The sequence below is a fragment of the Bombina bombina genome, chromosome 2 (assembly GCF_027579735.1).
Source record: "Bombina bombina isolate aBomBom1 chromosome 2, aBomBom1.pri, whole genome shotgun sequence".
In the NCBI taxonomy this organism is placed as follows: domain Eukaryota; kingdom Metazoa; phylum Chordata; class Amphibia; order Anura; family Bombinatoridae; genus Bombina; species Bombina bombina.
In genome coordinates, this window is record NC_069500.1 from 171562409 (window position 1) to 171584003 (window position 21595).

At 36.7% G+C, this 21595-nt stretch overlaps 1 protein-coding gene across 1 annotated transcript in view; it reads left to right on the forward strand.

Annotated features, from left to right (window-relative positions):
• MAST4 (microtubule associated serine/threonine kinase family member 4) overlaps positions 1-21595 on the forward strand; it is a 553495-nt gene that overhangs the window by 128992 nt on the left and 402908 nt on the right. The window contains exon 2 of the mRNA XM_053701346.1: positions 1683-1714. Coding sequence (XP_053557321.1) covers positions 1683-1714 — 32 coding nt within the window. The remainder of the gene's footprint in view (positions 1-1682; positions 1715-21595) is intronic.

The following is a 21595-nucleotide window of genomic DNA, read 5'->3' on the forward strand; positions in this document are numbered from 1 at the left end:
ACAAATTACAAATTATAAATATAAAAATGTTATAGTTTGATCATCCAGAAATCTGCAAGTTACTTTCACAATTTGATTTCATAGTGTGATCTGAAGAACAGACTTCAAATAGTTGATTATACTTTATCATATGACCTGACAGCTATGCTTCCTAGATCCGTTCCTCATTTTAATATTTTTTTTCTTCCCCTTACCCCAATAGAAACCCAGACCCAGATCATTAACCCTGAAAAATGTAATTTTCCCAACTTAGAACTTAAATGATCAATCACCTCCATGTAGGACAAACATATCCATTATTAAAACTTCTCATACTGTATATATAGTTGTACTTTTGAGGACTATATTATACATTTTTAGGGGCTGTCCTTAAGTCAGCACAATTGAGAAGAAAAGTAAAATTGTGCAATATGGGTTATATTTCTGGTCTCTCATTTGAGCAGCAATATTCTGGTTATACAATGCTTTTGTGGTGTTGCTCGGTACCTGCATTGGACACCCATTGACATTCAGATGTGACTATTCTAGACCTTGCATGGAATTTTTTATTCAAATTCTGACAAAAATTCCATGGTTGCAACCAGGGCTTAGAGTCGGAACACAAAAGCTTTGCCTCTGACTCCCCAATTTTTTAGATTCTAGACTCTGACTCAATTTGTATCAATAATGGTAAACTTAACTAATAAGCTTAACTAATTTTGGAACACCCAATTAGGAAATTAATGAGAATGCAAGATAAAAGTCAATAGTTTCTCCAGAAAAAGTTGTGCTTTGCAACCAATACCCTTCTACATATTGCATGTGTAGCTGTAAAGTCATCAAAGTTATTGTCTCCTGGGCAAAGGCTGCTGCAGGATTAGTGCTATAATGACATTAAGTGGTATGGTGAATTTTAAATAATACGTTTTGATATGAACTAATACAAACTATAGTTTTTTATTGTTTTTTTATTTTTAAAAATATATGTTCCTGTGCTGAAAAAGTAGAAGAGTCATATATATATGTGTGGGAGCTGGGAAAGAGGGATATGTGGGAATGCTTTCCAATCAATCAGTGTGCACTAAATCATTTCAAAATAAATAGCTTTAACTTATTCTTTTCAAGGAAACAAAAATATTTTAACATGCTTAAATAGTGTTTTTTAATATGCGTAAAGGAAATTTAGTTTCATGCCTCCATTAAATACAATTTTAAGATTTTAAACCATGGTCAAATTTAGTATTTTTTTTTACTGTCTGCAGCTTCACCTCTCTAAAATTACCACTGAATTTGAGTTCACAGCCATAGTTGCAACCTTATATTGTTTTTATAGTGAATGCTTGAATGTATTCCTGTATCTAATGATTCCTTTTGGTGTAATATATGGCAAAGGCTTTGACAGATTGCAGTACATGTTTTCCATAGGCTATACTTAGGCTACTTTGTTTTATGCATTATAAATTTCACAACTAATGAGGTACAGGTTGTTGATATTCAATATTTTCCAAGAGAATTAAAATGTGTTAGATTTTTTCTAATGCCCAGTGCTAAATCAGCAAAATATACTGTACCAGGATAAAAGATTGAAGAACTATGTTTTGTATGAAAATGCAGCTTATCCAATTATCTAGATTTAATTGGCTTTTTGACTGTGTAAGCAAGCATGCTTTTTTTCTAACTGCTTATTTTTTGTTCTCTTACAGAAAGAACTAAGTCTTCCACGACGAGGAAGCTTGTGAGTTGCATTGTGGTACATTTTTCTATGGTGAAGTTGACATTGAATTCATATTGATGTTTTATTCATAGAGATGATATTGGCAGCTGAGTTAAGAAAACACATATGCAAAATTCAATATTACATTTTCTATCTATAATTAGTGTTTGTTTACCCAGCACACTGATGTTATCAGTAAAATAAATGTAAAGTAGCACTACAGATATTTTTTGTATTAACTGCTACAGTTTCTAGTGAAATGTTTTTTTTGTTTTGTTTTTTTTTAAACTGTATTTTTTTAGCAACATATTTTTCATAAATCAATTTGACATTTGACAAGAGAATAAATGAATGGGGTAGCTATACACTAATGTATTTTTTGGCAGATGTGCAAAGCCATTTATATAAATCATATGACAGATAACACTATATTATGTTTGTCTGTGATTTGCCATAAGATTGATTGCATAATATATATCAGACTAAAAAACTTTATTACAAGTATTTAATAAAAAATATATTTTTTTATTTATACATTTATATAACAAGTTAATAGATACTGATATTAAGATGAAACATATAACTGCCTAATGGACAGGCTAGCAATGACAATATAGAAAAAAGGTACAATTATATAATAGAAACCAAGTCACAAGGGCAAAGGTGGAGTAATATCAGTAGTATTCAGGCTTACTCATTATCATATGAGCATAGAAAAACAAAGACCCTAATATCATTGGGGGGAAAGTTTAGTTACAAATAGAAAAAAAGGAGCAGGCACTGCTAAGGGGTACATTGCAAACATAAAATCCTGTGGTGGAATGGCATGCAGGGCAGATCGTCTGACGCGTTTTGCGCCTTCCTTGTGGCACTTACTTATATACTTAGTTTAATTCAAGGTTTAATGACTGAGTAGTGCAAGTTTGCATATATATATATATATATATATATATATATATATATATATATATATATACACATACACACATTAGTATAGATTAGGAGCATCAGGTCTGAAAGCCACATAGACAGCACATTAAAGAAAGTGATATCCCTGCAGAGTATTTTGCTGGACAAATCTGGTTACTGTATAATAAAATATAGGGTAACAAGCAGTAGAGGGAAAAAAAAGAAACCCCCAGCAAAGAGAAAAGAAGATATATTAGAAAGTTTTCTTCTGCATGTGCACATCCCCCCTGAGAGACAAAGTAAGAATCCCAGGCCTTGCAAGAAATAAGCTTCTGTCAGCCATCTTTATACTTGGGTCCATAAAGACAACATAATTGCTCAAATAGGGACAAACTATCAAGGGAAAATAATTTCTCCATCTAGCTTTATTTATTGTATTTTTTTTTATTTTTTTGTTCAACAAAACTGTGCATGAACATATATTCAAAATATTATATTTCACTACATTTTGTGTATTTTATTGATACTTTTGCCACTCTGTAGCCTTTTCTATTTAGATTTAGGCATCTTAAAGTTATGATGACACCTGTTCCTTTATTAACTTTTATTTACATATATACAGTAAATTTCTTGGTAGTGAAGGGGTTAAACTGCTAAAAAATGTATTATAAATGCTCAAAAATCAGAGGGAACATTTAAATCAGAATATGCAGTGTGTGGGTACTCATCACCACACGTGAAGGAGAAACCTTAAAAAGATATAATGTTCAAAATTGAAATGTACATAGATGAATTACATCTTTGAATAGAAACATATTTACAATATACATCTATTGGCAAAAATGCTTCTAGTAAAAGTTATAACTGTTTTAGTGTTGGCATTTCTCTCTGCACGTGCATGTGAAGCATAGCTAGATTTTCTCAGTGCGCCAGCATTTGAAAAATGATTGTAGCTGCTCTGAGAGCCAGTTGGGCATGTATCATGTCAGCAATGATGCAAATTGAGTTACTGCCAGATGAAACAAAGGGGCCTATTTATCATTCCGATATAGAGGATCATGTCCGCTGCACATCGATAAATGCCGACAGCATATGCCCTCGGCATTTATCATTGCACCAGCAGTTCTTGTGAACTGCTGGTGCAATGCCACCCCCTGCAGATTCGTGGCCAATCAGCCTGCAGATTCATGTCAATCAACCCGAATTATCAAATTTTCTTCATTCTCTTTGTATCTTTATTTAAATGTAAGCTTAGGAGCCTGTACATTTTTGGTTCAGCACCTGGGTAGGGCTTAGTGATTGGTGGCTTTATTTAGCCACCTATCAGCAAGCTCTACCCATATGCTGAACCAAAAATGGGCCGGCTCCTTTGCTTACATTCCTGCTTTTTCAAGTAAAGATACCAAGAAAACGAATCAGAAAGTTGCATAAAATTGCATGCTCTATCTGAATCATGAAAGTTTCATTTTGACTTGACTATTGCTTTAAATTCACTTATTTTTTACAAATTATCCCCTCATTTGTGTTATATGGATGCATTAAAAATAAAAAATGTATCGTAGCATGTTTTTTTACCGTGGATAGCCTGCCCTGACTATACGAGACTGCTTCACCAATGCCTAACCATGACACATCAGTCCTATGCCTGAACTAAGCATACACAACACTATATCTTCTTTTTATATTGATAAAGCTGTGATCTCCACTGTGGTGTAGTGAATGATATTGGCAATGCAACGTTTTTTTTTTCCTATTGCAGAGGGAATATTTTATAAAGGCTCTTACTTTTTATACAGGACTTGGTACTCACTATCGTATGTTTTTAGCATCTTACACTTCATTGTTCATTACTCCTCAGGTTAACAAAGCATGCCCGTAGTTGGCTCTCTAACACAGGGCCATCCTATTTTATGTTATCTATATGGTTCAGCTTTGTGTTATAATTGTTTACTGTTTTATTTGTTCCCATCAGGAATCTAGTGAAATCTGAAGTCAATGTTATCTTTATATGATTATCTTAGATGTTATTGAGAGTTTTGAGGCATGTACCTGCACAAAGCTGGCTTTTTTCAGTATCCCCATTGTCACTACTGAACTTATAGTTACCAGTACATGAAACAAACTCAAAATGTTATTCAAGGAGCTAAGGGAGGTTAAGTGGATAATTACTTAGAGTCATATACCTATACATTCAATTGTTTTTGCCTGCTGTTTGGACATAGGGCCCATGTCTGGACGGCAGAGAATAAAAATTGCAAGCTTACGACACAACCATACTCCCTATTTTTCACTATAATGTCTAACTAATAGTTATACTCATGTCACACTGTTAGTTAATTTACTGCATTCTTTAGCTTTACTGTACTAAGCTGGTCTCACAGATATATAGATCTAATTGTGTTAAGGTAGGAACTTTTTACTCGCCATGTTGGTCACCTATACGTCAGCACTGACTTATCTTATGATATATAGTACAAACCTATCATTTTGCGCTCAATACCAAGGTACTGACTTTACCTACCTTATTTAGATCAGCTGGACTGATCAATAACACCAGCTAGCTGTGTTCATAATCTCTATACATACCCTATCTTTCTCACAGTTTCACTTGCTCTCCTCCTCGACATAGTAACATTATATAATTGGCGCCCTACACCTTGACAGTCTCTTTTGGCATGCTCTACATTCATTGTATTTATCTTACCACCTCCCCCCCCCCTACTATTCCATAATATGTCTCCTAGTTTCAGGAGAATTAAAGAAGCGGTTTCTCTTGCTTATACCGCACCTTCCATCACCCCCTTAGTATCTCTTTCTTTTATATATTGCACCATATTACGGAACCTATCTAATTTAACCAGTCTAATAGGTTTGCTTGACTTGTACCTGTTAAGTTTTTTTTTCCTCCAACATACACCAGGGACCTTTTTGAGACCAGATATATAGCAGTCAATACCTTGATGCGTGGGTCGGTAGGCCCTTCTATAGTTCCTGCTTGTTACTATTAAGGGGGTATTGGTTTTGATCTTGATTTTGTTACAGCATATTTAATATATTACATCTTTCATTTTAAATGTTATAAAATCGAGGTATAATGATGAGATCCAAAGATGGTCTTTTTGGCCTATATTTGCCTTCCTTTATCTTAATGCTTTTAGAAGGTCTCTTAATGTTGGGAATTCTCTATATACAATGTCTACATGGTATGTAAACTGTTTTTCTTCTCATTTATTATGTGTTTATTTCGCTACTTCAGGAATATTGAAGCCTTTATTGTATGTAACATGTAGCGCAAAAATTTATTTGCATAACTGTTGTATGCCTTTCATTGTACCTCAATAAAAATATTTAAAAAAAAAAAAAAAAAAAAATAAAAATAAAAAATGAAATACCCTTCTGACAGGGGGTTTGCTTTGGACTATATTATAATAATGAGGGTTGGGAAAATGTTCTAATGTAAATAAGGGTTCCAGGGGAAACATAAGTTTAAAAAGCTCTTTACTATAGAATGTTACTCTTCTTAATATGGGGTCGATCATAATCCTTTAAAAAAATGTATCTCTTAATGTCTATGGGGTTTTGTGTAGAAAAATCATTTAATACGTTTTTCTAAAGGATTGCGATCGACCCCTGTGTGATTAAATGCTGCAAGTGGTGTTAAACGCATAGTTAAAGTCTGCTCCAGTGCAGCAATGCACTTCTGCTCCTAAGCTGGACTCTAACCCTTTTGCAGGGGGATAAACGCATGATTAGAGGCACCAGGTAGTTCAGTAGTAAAACAATGTAGTGCATTTGAGCATTATCTTATTGCACATTTATATTCCTTTGTGGATAATCACAGAGAGTGTACAGAAAGACTGGATAATTGTAACATCTGATAGAAAGGACATGAACTGAAGCACATCCGACTGTCTCTAATTATTCTGCATGATAAAAATGCACATGATAACCATATAAAAAATTACCCTGAAAAAAGAGTCATTGTCATTAAAATGCACATCAGAGCATTTTAGTTTTGACTAGAATCAGTTTTGCAATACTCATGCATTAGCAAAAATGCTTGTAGTAAAAGTCCTAACTGTATATATGCAGACATCCCAACTTGCAAAAACTAATTTCAGGGAGGTGGCTTCACCTGCTACTGCGCTGTCACCCCCCCCCCCCTCGCAGTTATATAATGGACACCTTGAAACCCTAAATAAGATAGACTTATCATTAAAGTAGTTTCCCGCTAAAGTCACATTAAAAAGTAGCTTTATTACTCAACCACATATAACAAACCTATTTCTTTCATGTAATTAGCAAGAGTCCATGAGCTAGTGACGTATGGGATATACATTCCTACCAGGAGGGGCAAAGTTTCCCAAACCTCAAAATGCCTATAAATACACCCCTCACCACACCCACAAATCAGTTTTACAAACTTTGCCTCCCATGGAGGTGGTGAAGTAAGTTTGTGCTAGATTCTACGTTGATATGCGCTTCGCAACAGGCTGCAGCCCGGTTTTCCTCTCAGTGTGCAGTGAATGTCAGAGGGATGTGAGGAGAATATTGCCTATTTGAATTCAATGGTCCCTTCTACGGGATCTATTTCATAGGTTCTCTGTTATCGGTCGTAGAGATTCATCTCTTACCTCCCTTTTCAGATCGACGATATACTCTTATATATACCATTACCTCTACTGATTCTCGTTTCAGTACTGGTTTGGCTTTCTACTACAGGTAGATGAGTGTCCTGGGGTAAGTAAATCTTATTTTTTGTGACACTCTAAGCTATGGTTGGGCACTTTTTTGTAAAAGTTCTAAATATTTGTGTTTAAACATATATTTGCCTTGATTCAGGATGATCAACAGTTTCATTATTTTGGGATAATGCATATGAATTTTCAAATTTTTTCTTACCTTTTAAATTGACTTTTCTTTCATGTAATTAGCAAGAGTCCATGAGCTAGTGACGTATGGGATATACATTCCTACCAGGAGGGGCAAAGTTTCCCAAACCTCAAAATGCCTATAAATACACCCCTCACCACACCCACTAATCAGTTTTACAAACTTTGCCTCCTATGGAGGTGGTGAAGTAAGTTTGTGCTAGATTCTACGTTGATATGCGCTCCACAGCAGGTTGGAGCCCGGTTTTCCTCTCAGCGTGCAGTGAATGTCAGAAGGATGTGAAGAGAGTATTGCCTATTTGAATTCAATGGTCTCCTTCTACGGGGTCTATTTCATAGGTTCTCTGTTATCGGTCGTAGAGATTCATCTCTTACCTCCCTTTTCAGATCGACAATATACTCTTATATATACCATTACCTCTACTGATTCTCGTTTCAGTACTGGTTTGGCTTTCTACTACATGTAGATGAGTGTCCTGGGGTAAGTAAGTCTTATTTTTGTGACACTCTAAGCTATGGTTGGGCACTTTTATATAAAGTTCTAAATATTTGTGTTTAAACATTTATTTGCCTTGATTCAGGATGTTCAATATTCCTTATTTCAGACAGTCAGTTTCATTATTTGGGATAATGCATTTGAATAATCAATTTTTTCTCTTACCTTAAAATTTGACTTTTTTCCCTGTGGGCTGTTAGGCTCGCGGGGGCTGAAAATGCTTCATTTTATTGCGTCATTCTTGGCGCTGACTTTTTTGGCGCAAAAAAATCTTTGTTATTTCCGGCGTCATACTTGTCACCGGAAGTTGCGTCATTTTTGACGTTTTTTTGCGCCAAAAGTGTCGACGTTACCGGATGTGGCGTCATTTTTGGCGCTAAAAGCATTTAGGCGCCAAATAATGTGGGCGTCTTTTTTGGCGCTAAAAAATATGGGTGTCATTATTGTCTCCACATTATTTAAGTCTCATTGTTTATTTGCTTCTGGTTGCTAGAAGCTTGTTCACTGGCATTTTTTCCCATTCCTGAAACTGTCATTTAAGGAATTTGATCAATTTTGCTTTATATGTTGTTTTTTCTATTAGATATTGCAAGATGTCTCAGATTGACCCTGAATCAGAAGATACTTCTGGAAAATCGCTGCCTGATGCTGGATCTACCAAAGTTAAGTGTATTTGCTGTAAACTTGTGGTATCTGTTCCTCCAGCTGTTGTTTATATTGAATGTCATGACAAACTTGTTAATGCAGATAATATTTCCTTTAGTAATACTACATTACCTGTTGCTGTTCCATCAACATCTAATACTCAGAGTGTTCCTGTTAACATAAGAGATTTTGTTTCTAAATCCATTAAGAAGGCTATGTCTGTTATTCCTCCTTCTAGTAAACGTAAAAGGTCTTTTAAAACTTCTAATTTTTCAGATGAATTTTTAAATGAACATCATCATTCTGATTCTGATAATGATTCATCTGGTTCAGAGGATTCTGTTTCAGAGGTTGATGCTGATAAATCTTCATATTTATTCAAAATGGAATTTATTCGTTCTTTACTTAAAGAAGTCTTAATTGCATTAGAAATAGAGGAATCTGGTCCTCTTGATACTAAATCTAAACGTTTAAATAAGGTTTTTAAATCTCCTGTAGTTATTCCAGAAGTTTTTCCTGTCCCTGAATCTATTTCTGAAGTAATTTCCAGGGAATGGAATAATTTGGGTAATTCATTTACTCCTTCTAAACGTTTTAAGCAATTATATCCTGTGCCATCTGACAGATTAGAGTTTTGGGACAAAATCCCTAAGGTTGATGGGGCTATCTCTACTCTTGCTAAACGTACTACTATTCCTACGGCAGATAGTACTTCCTTTAAGGATCCTTTAGATAGGAAAATTGAATCCTTTCTAAGAAAAGCTTACTTATGTTCAGGTAATTTTCTTAGACCTGCTATATCTTTAGCGGATGTTGCTGCAGCTTCAACTTTTTGGTTGGAAGCTTTAGCGCAACAAGTAACAGATCATAATTCTCATAGCATTGTTAATCTTCTTCAACATGCTAATAATTTTATTTGTGATGCCATCTTTGATATCATTAGGGTTGATGTCAGGTATATGTCTCTAGCTATTTTAGCTAGAAGAGCTTTATGGCTTAAAACTTGGAATGCTGATATGTCTTCTATGTCAACTTTGCTTTCCCTTTCTTTCCAGGGTAATAAATTATTTGGTTCACAGTTGGATTCTATTATTTCAACTGTTACTGGGGGTTAAGGAACTTTTTTACCACAGGATAAAAAATCTAAAGGTAAATTTAGGCCTACTAATCGTTTCCATTCCTTTCGTCACAATAAGGAACAAAAGCCTGATCCTTCCCCTACAGGAGCGGTATCAGTTTGGAAACCATCTCCAGTCTGGAATAAATCCATGCCTTTTAGAAAGCCAAAACCAGCTCCCAAGTCAACATGAAGGTGCGGCCCTCATTCCAGCCCAGCTGGTAGGGGGCAGATTACGATTTTTCAAAGAAATTTGGATCAATTCTATTCACAATCTTTCGATTCATAACATTGTTTCACAAGGGTACAGAATAGGCTTCAAGATAAGGCCTCCTGCAAGAAGATTTTTTCTTTCCCGTATCCCAGTAAATCCAGTGAAGGCTCAAGCATTTCTGAAATGTGTTTCAGATCTAGAGTTGGCTGGAGTAATTATGCCAGTTCCAGTTCTGGAACAGGGGCTGGGGTTTTACTCAAATCTCTTCATTGTACCAAAGAAGGAGAATTCCTTCAGACCAGTTCTGGATTTGAAAATATTGAATCATTATGTAAGGATACCAACATTCAAAATGGTAACTATAAGGACTATTCTGCCTTTTGTTCAGCAAGGGCATTATATGTCCACAATAGATTTACAGGATGCATATCTGCATATTCCGATTCATCCAGATCACTATCAGTTTCTGAGATTCTCTTTCCTAGACAAGCATTACCAGTTTGTGGCTCTGCCGTTTGGCCTAGCAACAGCTCCAAGGATTTTTACAAAGGTTCTCGGTGCCCTTCTGTCTGTAATCAGAGAACAGGGCTTTGTGGTATTTCCTTATTTGGACGATATCTTGGTACTTGCTCAGTCTTCACATTTAGCAGAATCTCATACGAATCGATTTGTATTGTTTTTTCGAGAACATGGTTGGAGGATCAATTTGCCAAAAAGTTCATTGATTCCTCAGACAAGGGTAACCTTTTTAGGTTTCCAGATAGATTCAGTGTCCATGACTCTGTCTCTGACAGACAAGAGACGTCTAAAATTGGTTTCAGCTTGTCGAAACCTTCAGTCTCAATCATTCCCTTCGGTAGCCTTATGCATGGAAATTCTAGTTCTTATGACTGCTGCATCGGACGCGATCCCCTTTGCTCGTTTTCACATGCGACCTCTTCAGCTCTGTATGCTGAACCAGTGGTGCAGGGATTATACAAAGATATCTCAGTTAATATCTTTAAAACCGATTGTACGACACTCTCTGACGTGGTGGACAGACCACCATCGTTTAGTTCAGGGGGCTTCTTTTGTTCTTCCGACCTGGACTGTGATTTCAACAGATGCAAGTCTGACAGGTTGGGGAGCTGTTTGGGGGTCTCTGACAGCACAAGGGGTTTGGGAATCTCAGGAGGTGAGATTACCAATCAACATTTTGGAACTCCATGCAATTTTCAGAGCTCTTCAGTCATGGCCTCTTCTAAAGAGAGAGTCGTTCATTTGTTTTCAGACAGACAATGTCACAACCGTGGCATATGTCAATCATCAAGGAGGGACTCACAGTCCTCTGGCTATGAAAGAAGAATCTCAAATACTGGTATGGGTGGAATCCAGCTCCTGTCTAATTTCTGCGGTTCATATCCCAGGTATAGACAATTGGGAAGCGGATTATCTCAGTCGCCAAACGTTACATCCGGGAGAATGGTCTCTTCACCCAGAGGTATTTCTTCAGATTGTTCAAATGTGGGGACTTCCAGAAATAGATCTGATGGCTTCTCATCTAAACAAGAAGCTTCCCAGGTATCTGTCCAGATCCAGGGATCCTCAGGCGGAGGCAGTGGATGCATTGTCACTTCCTTGGAAGTATCATCCTGCCTATATCTTTCCGCCTCTAGTTCTTCTTCCAAGAGTGATTTCCAAGATTCTAAAGGAGTGCTCGTTTGTTCTGCTGGTGGCTCCAGCATGGCCTCACAGGTTTTGGTATGCGGATCTTGTCCGGATGGCCACTTGCCAACCGTGGACTCTTCCGTTAAGACCAGACCTTCTGTCACAAGGTCCTTTTTTCCATCAGGATCTGAAATCCTTAAATTTGAAGGTATGGAGATTGAACGCTTGATTCTTGGTCAAAGAGGTTTCTCTGACTCTGTGATTAATACTATGTTACAGGCTCGTAAATCTGTATCTAGAGAGATATATTATAGAGTCTGGAAGACTTATATTTCTTGGTGTATTTCTCATCATTTTTCTTGGCATTCTTTTAGAATACCGAGAATTTTACAGTTTCTTCAGGATGGTTTGGATAAAGGTTTGTCTGCAAGTTCCTTGAAAGGACAAATCTCTGCTCTTTCTGTTCTTTTTCACAGAAAGATTGCTAGTCTTCCTGATAGTCATTGTTTTGTACAAGCTTTGGTTCGTATAAAACCTGTCATTAAGTCAATTTCTCCTCCTTGGAGTTTGAATTTGGTTCTGGGGGCTCTTCAAGCTCCTCCGTTTGAACCTATGCATTCGCTGGCCATTAAATTACTTTCTTGGAAAGTTTTGTTTCTTTTGGCCATCTCTTCTGCTAGAAGAGTTTCTGAATTATCTGCTCTTTCTTGTGAATCTCCTTTTCTGATTTTTCATCAGGATAAGGCGGTGTTGCGAATTTCTTTTAAATTTTTGCCTAAGGTTGTGAATTCTAACAACATTAGTAGAGAAATTGTGGTTCCTTCATTGTGTCCTAATCCTAAGAATTCTAAGGAAAGGTCGTTGCATTCTTTGGATGTAGTTAGAGCTTTGAAATATTATGTTGAAGCTACTAAAAATTTCCGAAAGACTTCTAGTCTATTTGTTATCTTTTCCGGTTCTAGGAAAGGTCAGAAGGCCTCTGCCATTTCTTTGGCGTCTTGGTTAAAGTCTTTGATTCATCTTGCTTATGTCGAGTCGGGTAAAACTCCGCCTCAAAGGATTACAGCTCATTCTACTAGGTCAGTTTCTACTTCCTGGGCATTTAGGAATGAAGCTTCGGTTGATCAGATTTGCAAAGCAGCAACTTGGTCTTCTTTGCATACTTTTACTAAATTCTACCATTTTAATGTATTTTCTTCTTCTGAAGCAGTTTTTGGTAGAAAAGTACTTCAGGCAGCTGTTTCAGTTTGATTCTTCTGTTTATAATTTCAGTTTTTTTCATTATAAGGTTTAAACTTTGTTTTGGGTGTGGATTTTTTTCAGCGGAATTGGCTGTCTTTATTTTATCCCTCCCTCTCTAGTGACTCTTGCGTGGAAGATCCACATCTTGGGTAGTCATTATCCCATACGTCACTAGCTCATGGACTCTTGCTAATTACATGAAAGAAAACATAATTTATGTAAGAACTTACCTGATAAATTCATTTCTTTCATATTAGCAAGAGTCCATGAGGCCCACCCTTTTTTGTGGTGGTTATGATTTTTTTGTATAAAGCACAATTATTCCAATTCCTTATTTTTTATGCTTTCGCACTTTTATCTTATCACCCCACTTCTTGGCTATACGTTAAACTGATTTGTGGGTGTGGTGAGGGGTGTATTTATAGGCATTTTGAGGTTTGGGAAACTTTGCCCCTCCTGGTAGGAATGTATATCCCATACGTCACTAGCTCATTGATTCTTGCTAATATGAAAGAAATGAATTTATCAGGTAAGTTCTTACATAAATTATGTTTTTTCTCTGTGGGCTGTTAGGCTCGCGGGGGCTGAAAATGCTTAATTTTATTGCGTCATTCTTGGCGCTGACTTTTTTAGTGCAAAAAATTTCTGTGTCATTTCCGGCGTCATACTTGTCGCCGGAAGTTGTTCGTGATTGCGTCATTTTCTTTTTACGTTTTGCGCCAAAAGTGTCGGCGTTACCGGATGTGGCGTCATTTAACAAATGTGGGCGTCTTTTTTTGTCTCCACCTTTTTTTCACATTATTTAAGTTTCATTTTTCTTTTGCTTCTGGTTACTAGAGGCTTGTTCATTGGCATTTTTTCCCATTCCTGAAACTGTCATTTAAGGAATTTGATAGATTTTGCTTTATATGTTATTTTTTCTCTTACATATTGCAAGATGTCTCAGATTGACCCTGGATCAGAAGCTACTTCTGGAAAAACGCTGCCTGATGCTGGTTCTACCAAAGTTAAGTGCATTTGTTGTAAACTTGTGGTAACTGTTCCTCCGGCTGTAGTTTGTAATGAATGTCATGATAAACTTGTTAATGCAGATTCAATTTCCATTAGTAATGTTCCATTACCTGTTGCTGTTCCATCAACATCTAATACTCAGGATGTTCCTGTTAATATAAGAGATTTTGTTTCTAAATCTATTAGGAAGGCTATGTCTGTTATTTCTCCTTCCAGTAAACGTAAAAGGTCTTGTAAAACTTTTAATTTCTCAGATGAACTTTTAAATGAACATCATCATTCTGATTTGTCTGTTTCTGATGAGGATTTTTCTGGTTCAGAGGATTCTGTCTCAGATATTGACACTGATAAATCTTCATATTTATTTAAGATGGAATTTATTCGTTCTTTACTTAAAGAAGTTTTAATCGCTTTAGAAATTGAGGATTTTAGTCCTCTTGATACTAAATCTAATAAGCGTTTAAATTCGGTTTTTAAACCTCCTGTAGTTCTTCCGGAAGTTTTTCCTGTCCCTGATGCTATTTCTGAAGTAATTTCTAGGGAATGGAATAATCTGGGTAATTCTTTTACTCCTTCTAAAAGATTTAAGAAATTGTATCCTGTGCCATCTGACAGATTAGAGTTTTGGGACAAAATCCCTAAAGTTGATGGGGCTATCTCTACTCTTGCTAAACGTACTACTATTCCTACGGCAGATAGTACTTCCTTTAAGGATCCTTTAGATAGGAGGATTGATTCCTTTCTAAGGAAGGCTTATTTATGCACAGGTAATCTTCTTAGGCCTGCTATTTCTTTGGCTGATGTTGCTGCAGCTTCCACTTTTTGGTTGGAGGCTTTGGCGCAACAAGTGTCAGATCATAATTCTCATAGCATTGTTAAACTTCTTCAACATGCTAATAACTTTATTTGTGATGCCATCTTTGATATCATCAGAGTTGATGTCAGGTATATGTCTTTAGCTATTCTAGCTAGAAGAGCTTTATGGCTTAAAACTTGGAATGCTGATATGTCTTCTAAGTCAACTTTGCTTTCCCTTTCTTTTTAAGGTAATAAATTGTTTGGTTCTCAGTTGGATTCTATTATTTCAACTGTTACTGGGGGGAAAGGAACTTTTTTACCTCAGGATAAAAAATCTAAAGGTAAATATAGGGCTGCTAATCGTTTTCGTTCCTTTCGTCAGAATAAGGAACAGAAGCCTGATCCTTCCCCTAAAGGAACGGTTTCTGTTTGGAAACCGTCTCCAGTCTGGAATAAATCCAAGCCTTTTAGAAAGCCAAAGCCAGCTCCCAAGTCCACATGGAGGTGCAGCCCTCATTCCAGAACAGCTGGTAGGGGGTAGATTACGATTTTTCAAAGAAATTTGGATCAAATCGATTCACAGTCTTTGGATTCAGAACATTGTTTCACAAGGGTACAGAATAGGTTTCAAGGTAAGGCCTCCTGCAAGAAGATTTTTTCTTTCTCGCATTCCAATAAATCCAGTGAAGGCTCAGGCATTTCTGAATTGTGTTTCAGATCTAGAGTTGGCTGGAGTAATTGTGCCAGTTCCAGTTCTGGAACAGGGGCTGGGGTTTTGCTCAAATCTATTCATTGTACCAAAGAAGGAGAATTCCTTCAGACCAGTTCTGGATTTAAAAATATTGAATCGTTATGTAAGGATACCAACATTAAAAATGGTAACTATAAGGACTATTCTGCCTTTTGTTCAGCAAGGGCATTATATGTCCACAATAGATTTGCAGGATGCATATCTGCATATTCTGATTCATCCAGATCACTTTCAGTTTCTGAGATTCTCTTTTCTAGACAAGCATTACCAATTAGTGGCTCTGCCATTCGGCCTAGCAACAGCTCCAAGGATTTTCTCAAAAGTTCTCGGTGCCCTTCTCTCTGTAATCAGAGAACAGGGTATTGTGGTATTTCCTTATTTGGACGATATCTTGGTACTTGCTCAGTCTTCACATTTAGCAGAATCTCATACGAATCGACTTGTGTCGTTTCTTCAAGAACATGGTTGGAGGATCAATTTACCAAAGAGTTCATTGATTCCTCAGACAAGGGTAACCTTTTTAGGTTTCCAAATAGATTCAGTTTCCATGACTTTGTCTCTGACGGACAAGAGACGTCTGAAATTGATTTCTGCCTGTCGAAACCTTCAGTTTCAATCATTCCCTTCGGTAGCCTTATGCATGGAAATTCTAGGTCTTATGACTGCTGCATCGGACGCGATCCCCTTTGCTCGTTTTCACATGCGACCTCTTCAGCTCTGTATGCTGAACCAGTGGTGCAGGGATTATACAAAGATATCTCAGTTAATATCTTTAAATCCGATTGTACGACACTCTCTGACGTGGTGGACAGATCACGATCGTTTAATTCAAGGGGCTTCTTTTGTTCTTCCAACCTGGACTGTGATCTCAACAGATGCGAGTCTGACAGGTTGGGGAGCGGTATGGGGGTCTCTGACAGCGCAAGGGGTTTGGGAATCTCAGGAAGCGAGATTACCAATCAACATTTTGGAACTCCGTGCGATTTTCAGAGCTCTTCAGTTGTGGCCTCTTCTGAAGAGAGAATCGTTCGTTTGTTTTCAGACGGACAATGTCACAACCGTGGCATATATCAATCATCAAGGGGGGACTCACAGTCCTCTGGCTATGAAAGAGGTATCTCGAATTCTTGTATGGGCGGAATCCAGCTTCTGTCTAATTTCTGCGGTTCACATCCCAGGTATAGACAATTGGGAAGCGGATTATCTCAGTCGCCAGACGTTGCATCCGGGCGAATGGTCTCTTCACCCGGAGGTATTTCTTCAGATTGTTCAAATCTGGGGTCTTCCAGAAATAGATCTGATGGCTTCTCATCTAAACAAGAAACTTCCCAGGTATCTGTCCAGATCCAGGGATCCTCAGGCGGAGGCAGTGGATGCATTGTCGCTTCCTTGGAAGTATTATCCTGCCTATATCTTTCCGCCTCTATTTCTCCTTTCAAGAGTGATTTCAAAGATTCTAAAGGAGCGTTCGTTTGTTCTGCTGGTGGCTCCAGCATGGCCTCACAGGTTTTGGTATGCGGATCTTGTTCGGATGGCCAGTTGCCAACCTTGGACTCTTCCGTTAAGACCAGACCTTCTATCTCAAGGCCCATTTTTCCATCAGGATCTCAAATCATTAAATTTGAAGGTATGGAGATTGAACGCTTGATTCTTAGTCATAGAGGTTTCTCTGACTCCGTAATTAATACTATGTTACAGGCTCGTAAATCTGTGTCTAGGAAGATTTATTATCGAGTTTGGAAGACTTACATTTCTTGTGTTCTTCTCATCATTTTTCCTGGCATTCTTTTAGAAATGCTAGAATTTTACAGTTTCTTCAGGATGGTCTGGATAAAGGTTTATCTGCCAGTTCCTTGAAAGGACAAATTTCTGCTCTTTCTGTGCTGTTTCACAGAAAGATTGCTAATCTTCCTGATATTCATTGTTTTGTACAGGCTTCGGTTCGTATCAAACCTGTCATTAAGTCAATTTCTCCTCCTTGGAGTTTGAATTTGTTTCTGGGAGCTCTACAAGCTCCTCCTTTTGAACCTTTGTATTCTCTAGATATTAAATTACTTTCTTGGAAAGTTCTTTTTCTTTTGGCCATCTCTTCTGCTAGAAGAGTTTCTGAGTTATCTGCTCTTTCTTGTGAATCTCCTTTTCTGATTTTTCATCAGGATAAGGCAGTGTTGCGGACTTCATTTAAATTTTTACCTAAGGTTGTGAATTCTAACAACATTAGTAGAGAGATTGTGGTTCCTTCATTGTGTCCTAATCCTAAGAATTCTAAGGAAAGATCATTACATTCTTTGGATGTAGTAAGAGCTTTGAAATATTATGTTGAAGCTACTAAAGATTTCCGAAAGACTTCTAGTCTATTTGTTATCTTTTCTGGTTCTAGGAAAGGTCAGAAGTCTTCTGCCATTTCTTTGGTTAAAGTCTTTGATTCATCATGCTTATGTTGAGTCGGGTAGAACTCCGCCTCAAAGGATTACAGCTCATTCGACTAGGTCAGTTTCTACTTCCTGGGCATTTAGGAATGAAGCTTCGGTTGATCAGATTTGCAAAGCAGCAACTTGGTCTTCTTTGCATACTTTTACTAAATTCTACCATTTTGATGTATTTTCTTCTTCTGAAGCAGTTTTTGGTAGAAAATTACTTCAGGCAGCTGTTTCAGTTTGATTCTTCTGCTTATAATTTCAGTTTTTTTCATTATAAGAATTAAATTTGTTTCGGGTGTGGATTATTTTTCAGCGGAATTGGCTGTCTTTATTTTATCCCTCCCTCTCTAGTGACTCTTGCGTGGAAGTTCCACATCTTGGGTATTTATTATCCCATACGTCACTAGCTCATGGACTCTTGCTAATTACATGAAAGAAAACATAATTTATGTAAGAACTTACCTGATAAATTCATTTCTTTCATATTAGCAAGAGTCCATGAGACCCACCCTTTTTTTGTGGTGATTATGATTTTTTTTATAAAGCACAACTATTCCAATTCCTTAATTTTTATGCTTTCGCACTTTTTTCTTATCACCCCACTTCTTGGCTATTCGTTAAACTGATTTGTGGTTGTGGTGAGGGGTGTATTTATAGGCATTTTGAGGTTTGGGAAACTTTGCCCCTCCTGGTAGGAATGTATATCCCATACGTCACTAGCTCATGGACTCTTGCTAATATGAAAGAAATGAATTTATCAGGTAAGTTCTTACATAAATTATGTTTTTCCAGTGATCGTACCCTTGTTGAATGCTTAAATATTTTAGAATACGAAGTTTAATTACGTGCAGTAAATAAGGAAGGATTTGTGTTTTTATTTTATTAGAATCAGTGGGGGGCTTTATGGTTACTGATGCATGCTTTGAGGGTTCTATAACGTCCCAGCAACTAAAGGCATTACTTAAAGAAACACTTTTCCAGATTTCGGCCACATTGGATCCATGGTACTTGAAGTTTCAGGGAGATTGCATTCCATTTGCTGGCATCAGGGAGTCGCTATTACAATCAGGGAGACTTCCTGAACTTCAGGGAGAGTAGGGATGTCTGTACATGACATCCAAAACATAGGGCCCTGTGCAACCGCATTCAAACAACGCAGAAAGCCAACGGTGGCATCAATTGCAAAAATGATTCTGATGTGCATTTCATTTTAGCATCTGCTGCTCTAAACATACACACCTTATATATATTGAATGAGCTCTGGGAAGAAATCTGATTTGGTCTATGGTTGATTGCCATGTTCTAGTCTTGTGTATTTTTGTTTTAAATTCATTTTCTATTTTCTATAAAGTGTTTTTCTTCTCTACTCAGCAGTCCTGCTGTCATTATTAGGGGGTGTCAAATGCTGCCTTTCTTGCTTGCATGTGTTTTATTATAATCCTTTGGGCAAACTATGGATATCAATAAAACAAACTACACTTTTTTTCCACTGCTTACTTACTTAATATAGGTTATGTTGCAGGATTTATGCATAGTTTTAGTTTGTTGTTTCAGTTTGGGAACACATTTATTTTTGTATTTTCAACATCTTCAGTTAAACGCATAACTAAAAAGTTTTGCCCTGTGTACCATGGGAGGAAAAAAAAAAACTTTAAGTATCACAAACCTATATAGTTTTAAACTGAGGAATTCAGGAAGTTGATATGTATAACTTGGAGGACAAAATAAAATAAAACATTGAAATATATTGACTAAATCACCACTACAAGGAAAATTGCAAATATTGCACACTCTACTTTTGTAAGAGCATGAAATGTTTGTACTAATTGCCCTGGATTCTTTGTTTGATATTCACAAATGGATTAAAGACATACATAAAGTACCACTCCAGATCCGCAAAAACTGCAGCTCCCGAGCTTCGCTTGTGATTGGCTGGGCTGTGTAGCTATAGCTGCTGATTGACTCACCAGTTTTTTCCTGATTGGCACCACTAGTTCTCTGCAGTGTGGCTTTTACTATGAGTTTAACTTCAACCAATGGGTTAAACACTAGCTGTTCCATTGTGAGTAGCGCAAAATATTACTTGCACTAATTAATTAGAGCATCTACAATTCCCCTTTTAAAAGTAGTTCTAGTAGGACAATTTTATTATATTATTTATTTAGAAGTTAACAAGATACTATGAGTGACATGGTGCTAGTGAGCTGGTTTAAATATTCCGAATGTCTACTTGCCTGTTTGTATTGTCACATTTAGTTTATTGCATGTTGGCCCCTGGGAAAGAAGTGGCAGAATAAAAAAACACACTGATTGACATGGACTCTTCTGGGATTCTTAGAAAAGCTCTTACTGATAACAAATGTATGAAATATAACAGTACAGATTGTTCTATATATTTAAATGTCATGTTGATAAATTATAGCTATTATGCATATTTTCCTCAGTAATTTTACCATACATTTACTGGTCTGGTTATTACCCTAATTAAAGAGATGTGGAAGTCCTAATTTAAAAAGCATGATTTAGCATACAATAAAAAAAAGGTTTCCAATTTACATTTGTTTCCAAATTTAAATAAATAAGAGTATACTTGCATAGGCTCAGGATCGTGCTTGTACGTGCTCAAACCATATACACAGTTTTGAGCCTACATCAGATAACAATATACACAGTTCTTAATCTACATCAGATAACAATATACACAGTTCTGAGTCTACATCAGATAACCATATGCACAGTTCTAAAGTCTACATCAGATAACTATATACTCAGTTCTGAGTCTACATCAGATAACCATATACACAGTTCTGAGTCTACATCAGATAACCATATACACAGTTCTGAGTCTACATCAGATAACCATATACACAGTTCTGAGTCTACATCAGATAACCATATACATAGTTCTGAGTCTACGTCAGATAACCATATACACAGTTCTAAATTCTAAATCAGATAACTATACACTCAGTTCTGAGTCTACATCAGATAACCATATACACAGTTCTGAGCCTACATCAGATAACCATATACACAGTTCTAAAGTCTACATCAGATAACCATATACACAGTTCTAAAGTCTACATCAGATAACCATATACACAGTTCTGAGCCTACATCAGATAACCATATATACAGTTCTGAGTCTACATCAGATAACCATATACACAGTTCTGAGTCTACATCAGATAACCATATACACAGTTCTAAAGTCTACATCAGATAACTATATACTCAGTTCTGAGTCTACATCAGATAACCATATACACAGTTCTGAGTCTACATCAGATAACCATATACACAGTTCTGAGTCTACATCAGATAACCATATACACAGTTTTGAGTCTACATCAGATAACCATATACATAGTTCTGAGTCTACGTCAGATAACCATATACACAGTTCTAAATTCTACATCAGATAACTATACACTCTGTTCTGAGTCTACATCAGATAACCATATACACAGTTCTGAGTCTACATCAGATAACCATATACACAGTTCTAAAGTCTACATCAGATAACCATATACACAATTCTGAGCCTACATCAGATAACCATATACACAGTTCTGAGCCTACATCAGATAACCATATACACAGTTCTGAGTCTACATCAGATAACCATATACACAGTTCTGATTCTACATCAGATAACAATATACACAGTTCTAAAGTCTACATCAGATAACTATATACTCAGTTCTGAGTATACATCAGATAACCATATACACAGTTCTGAGTCTACATCAGATAGCCA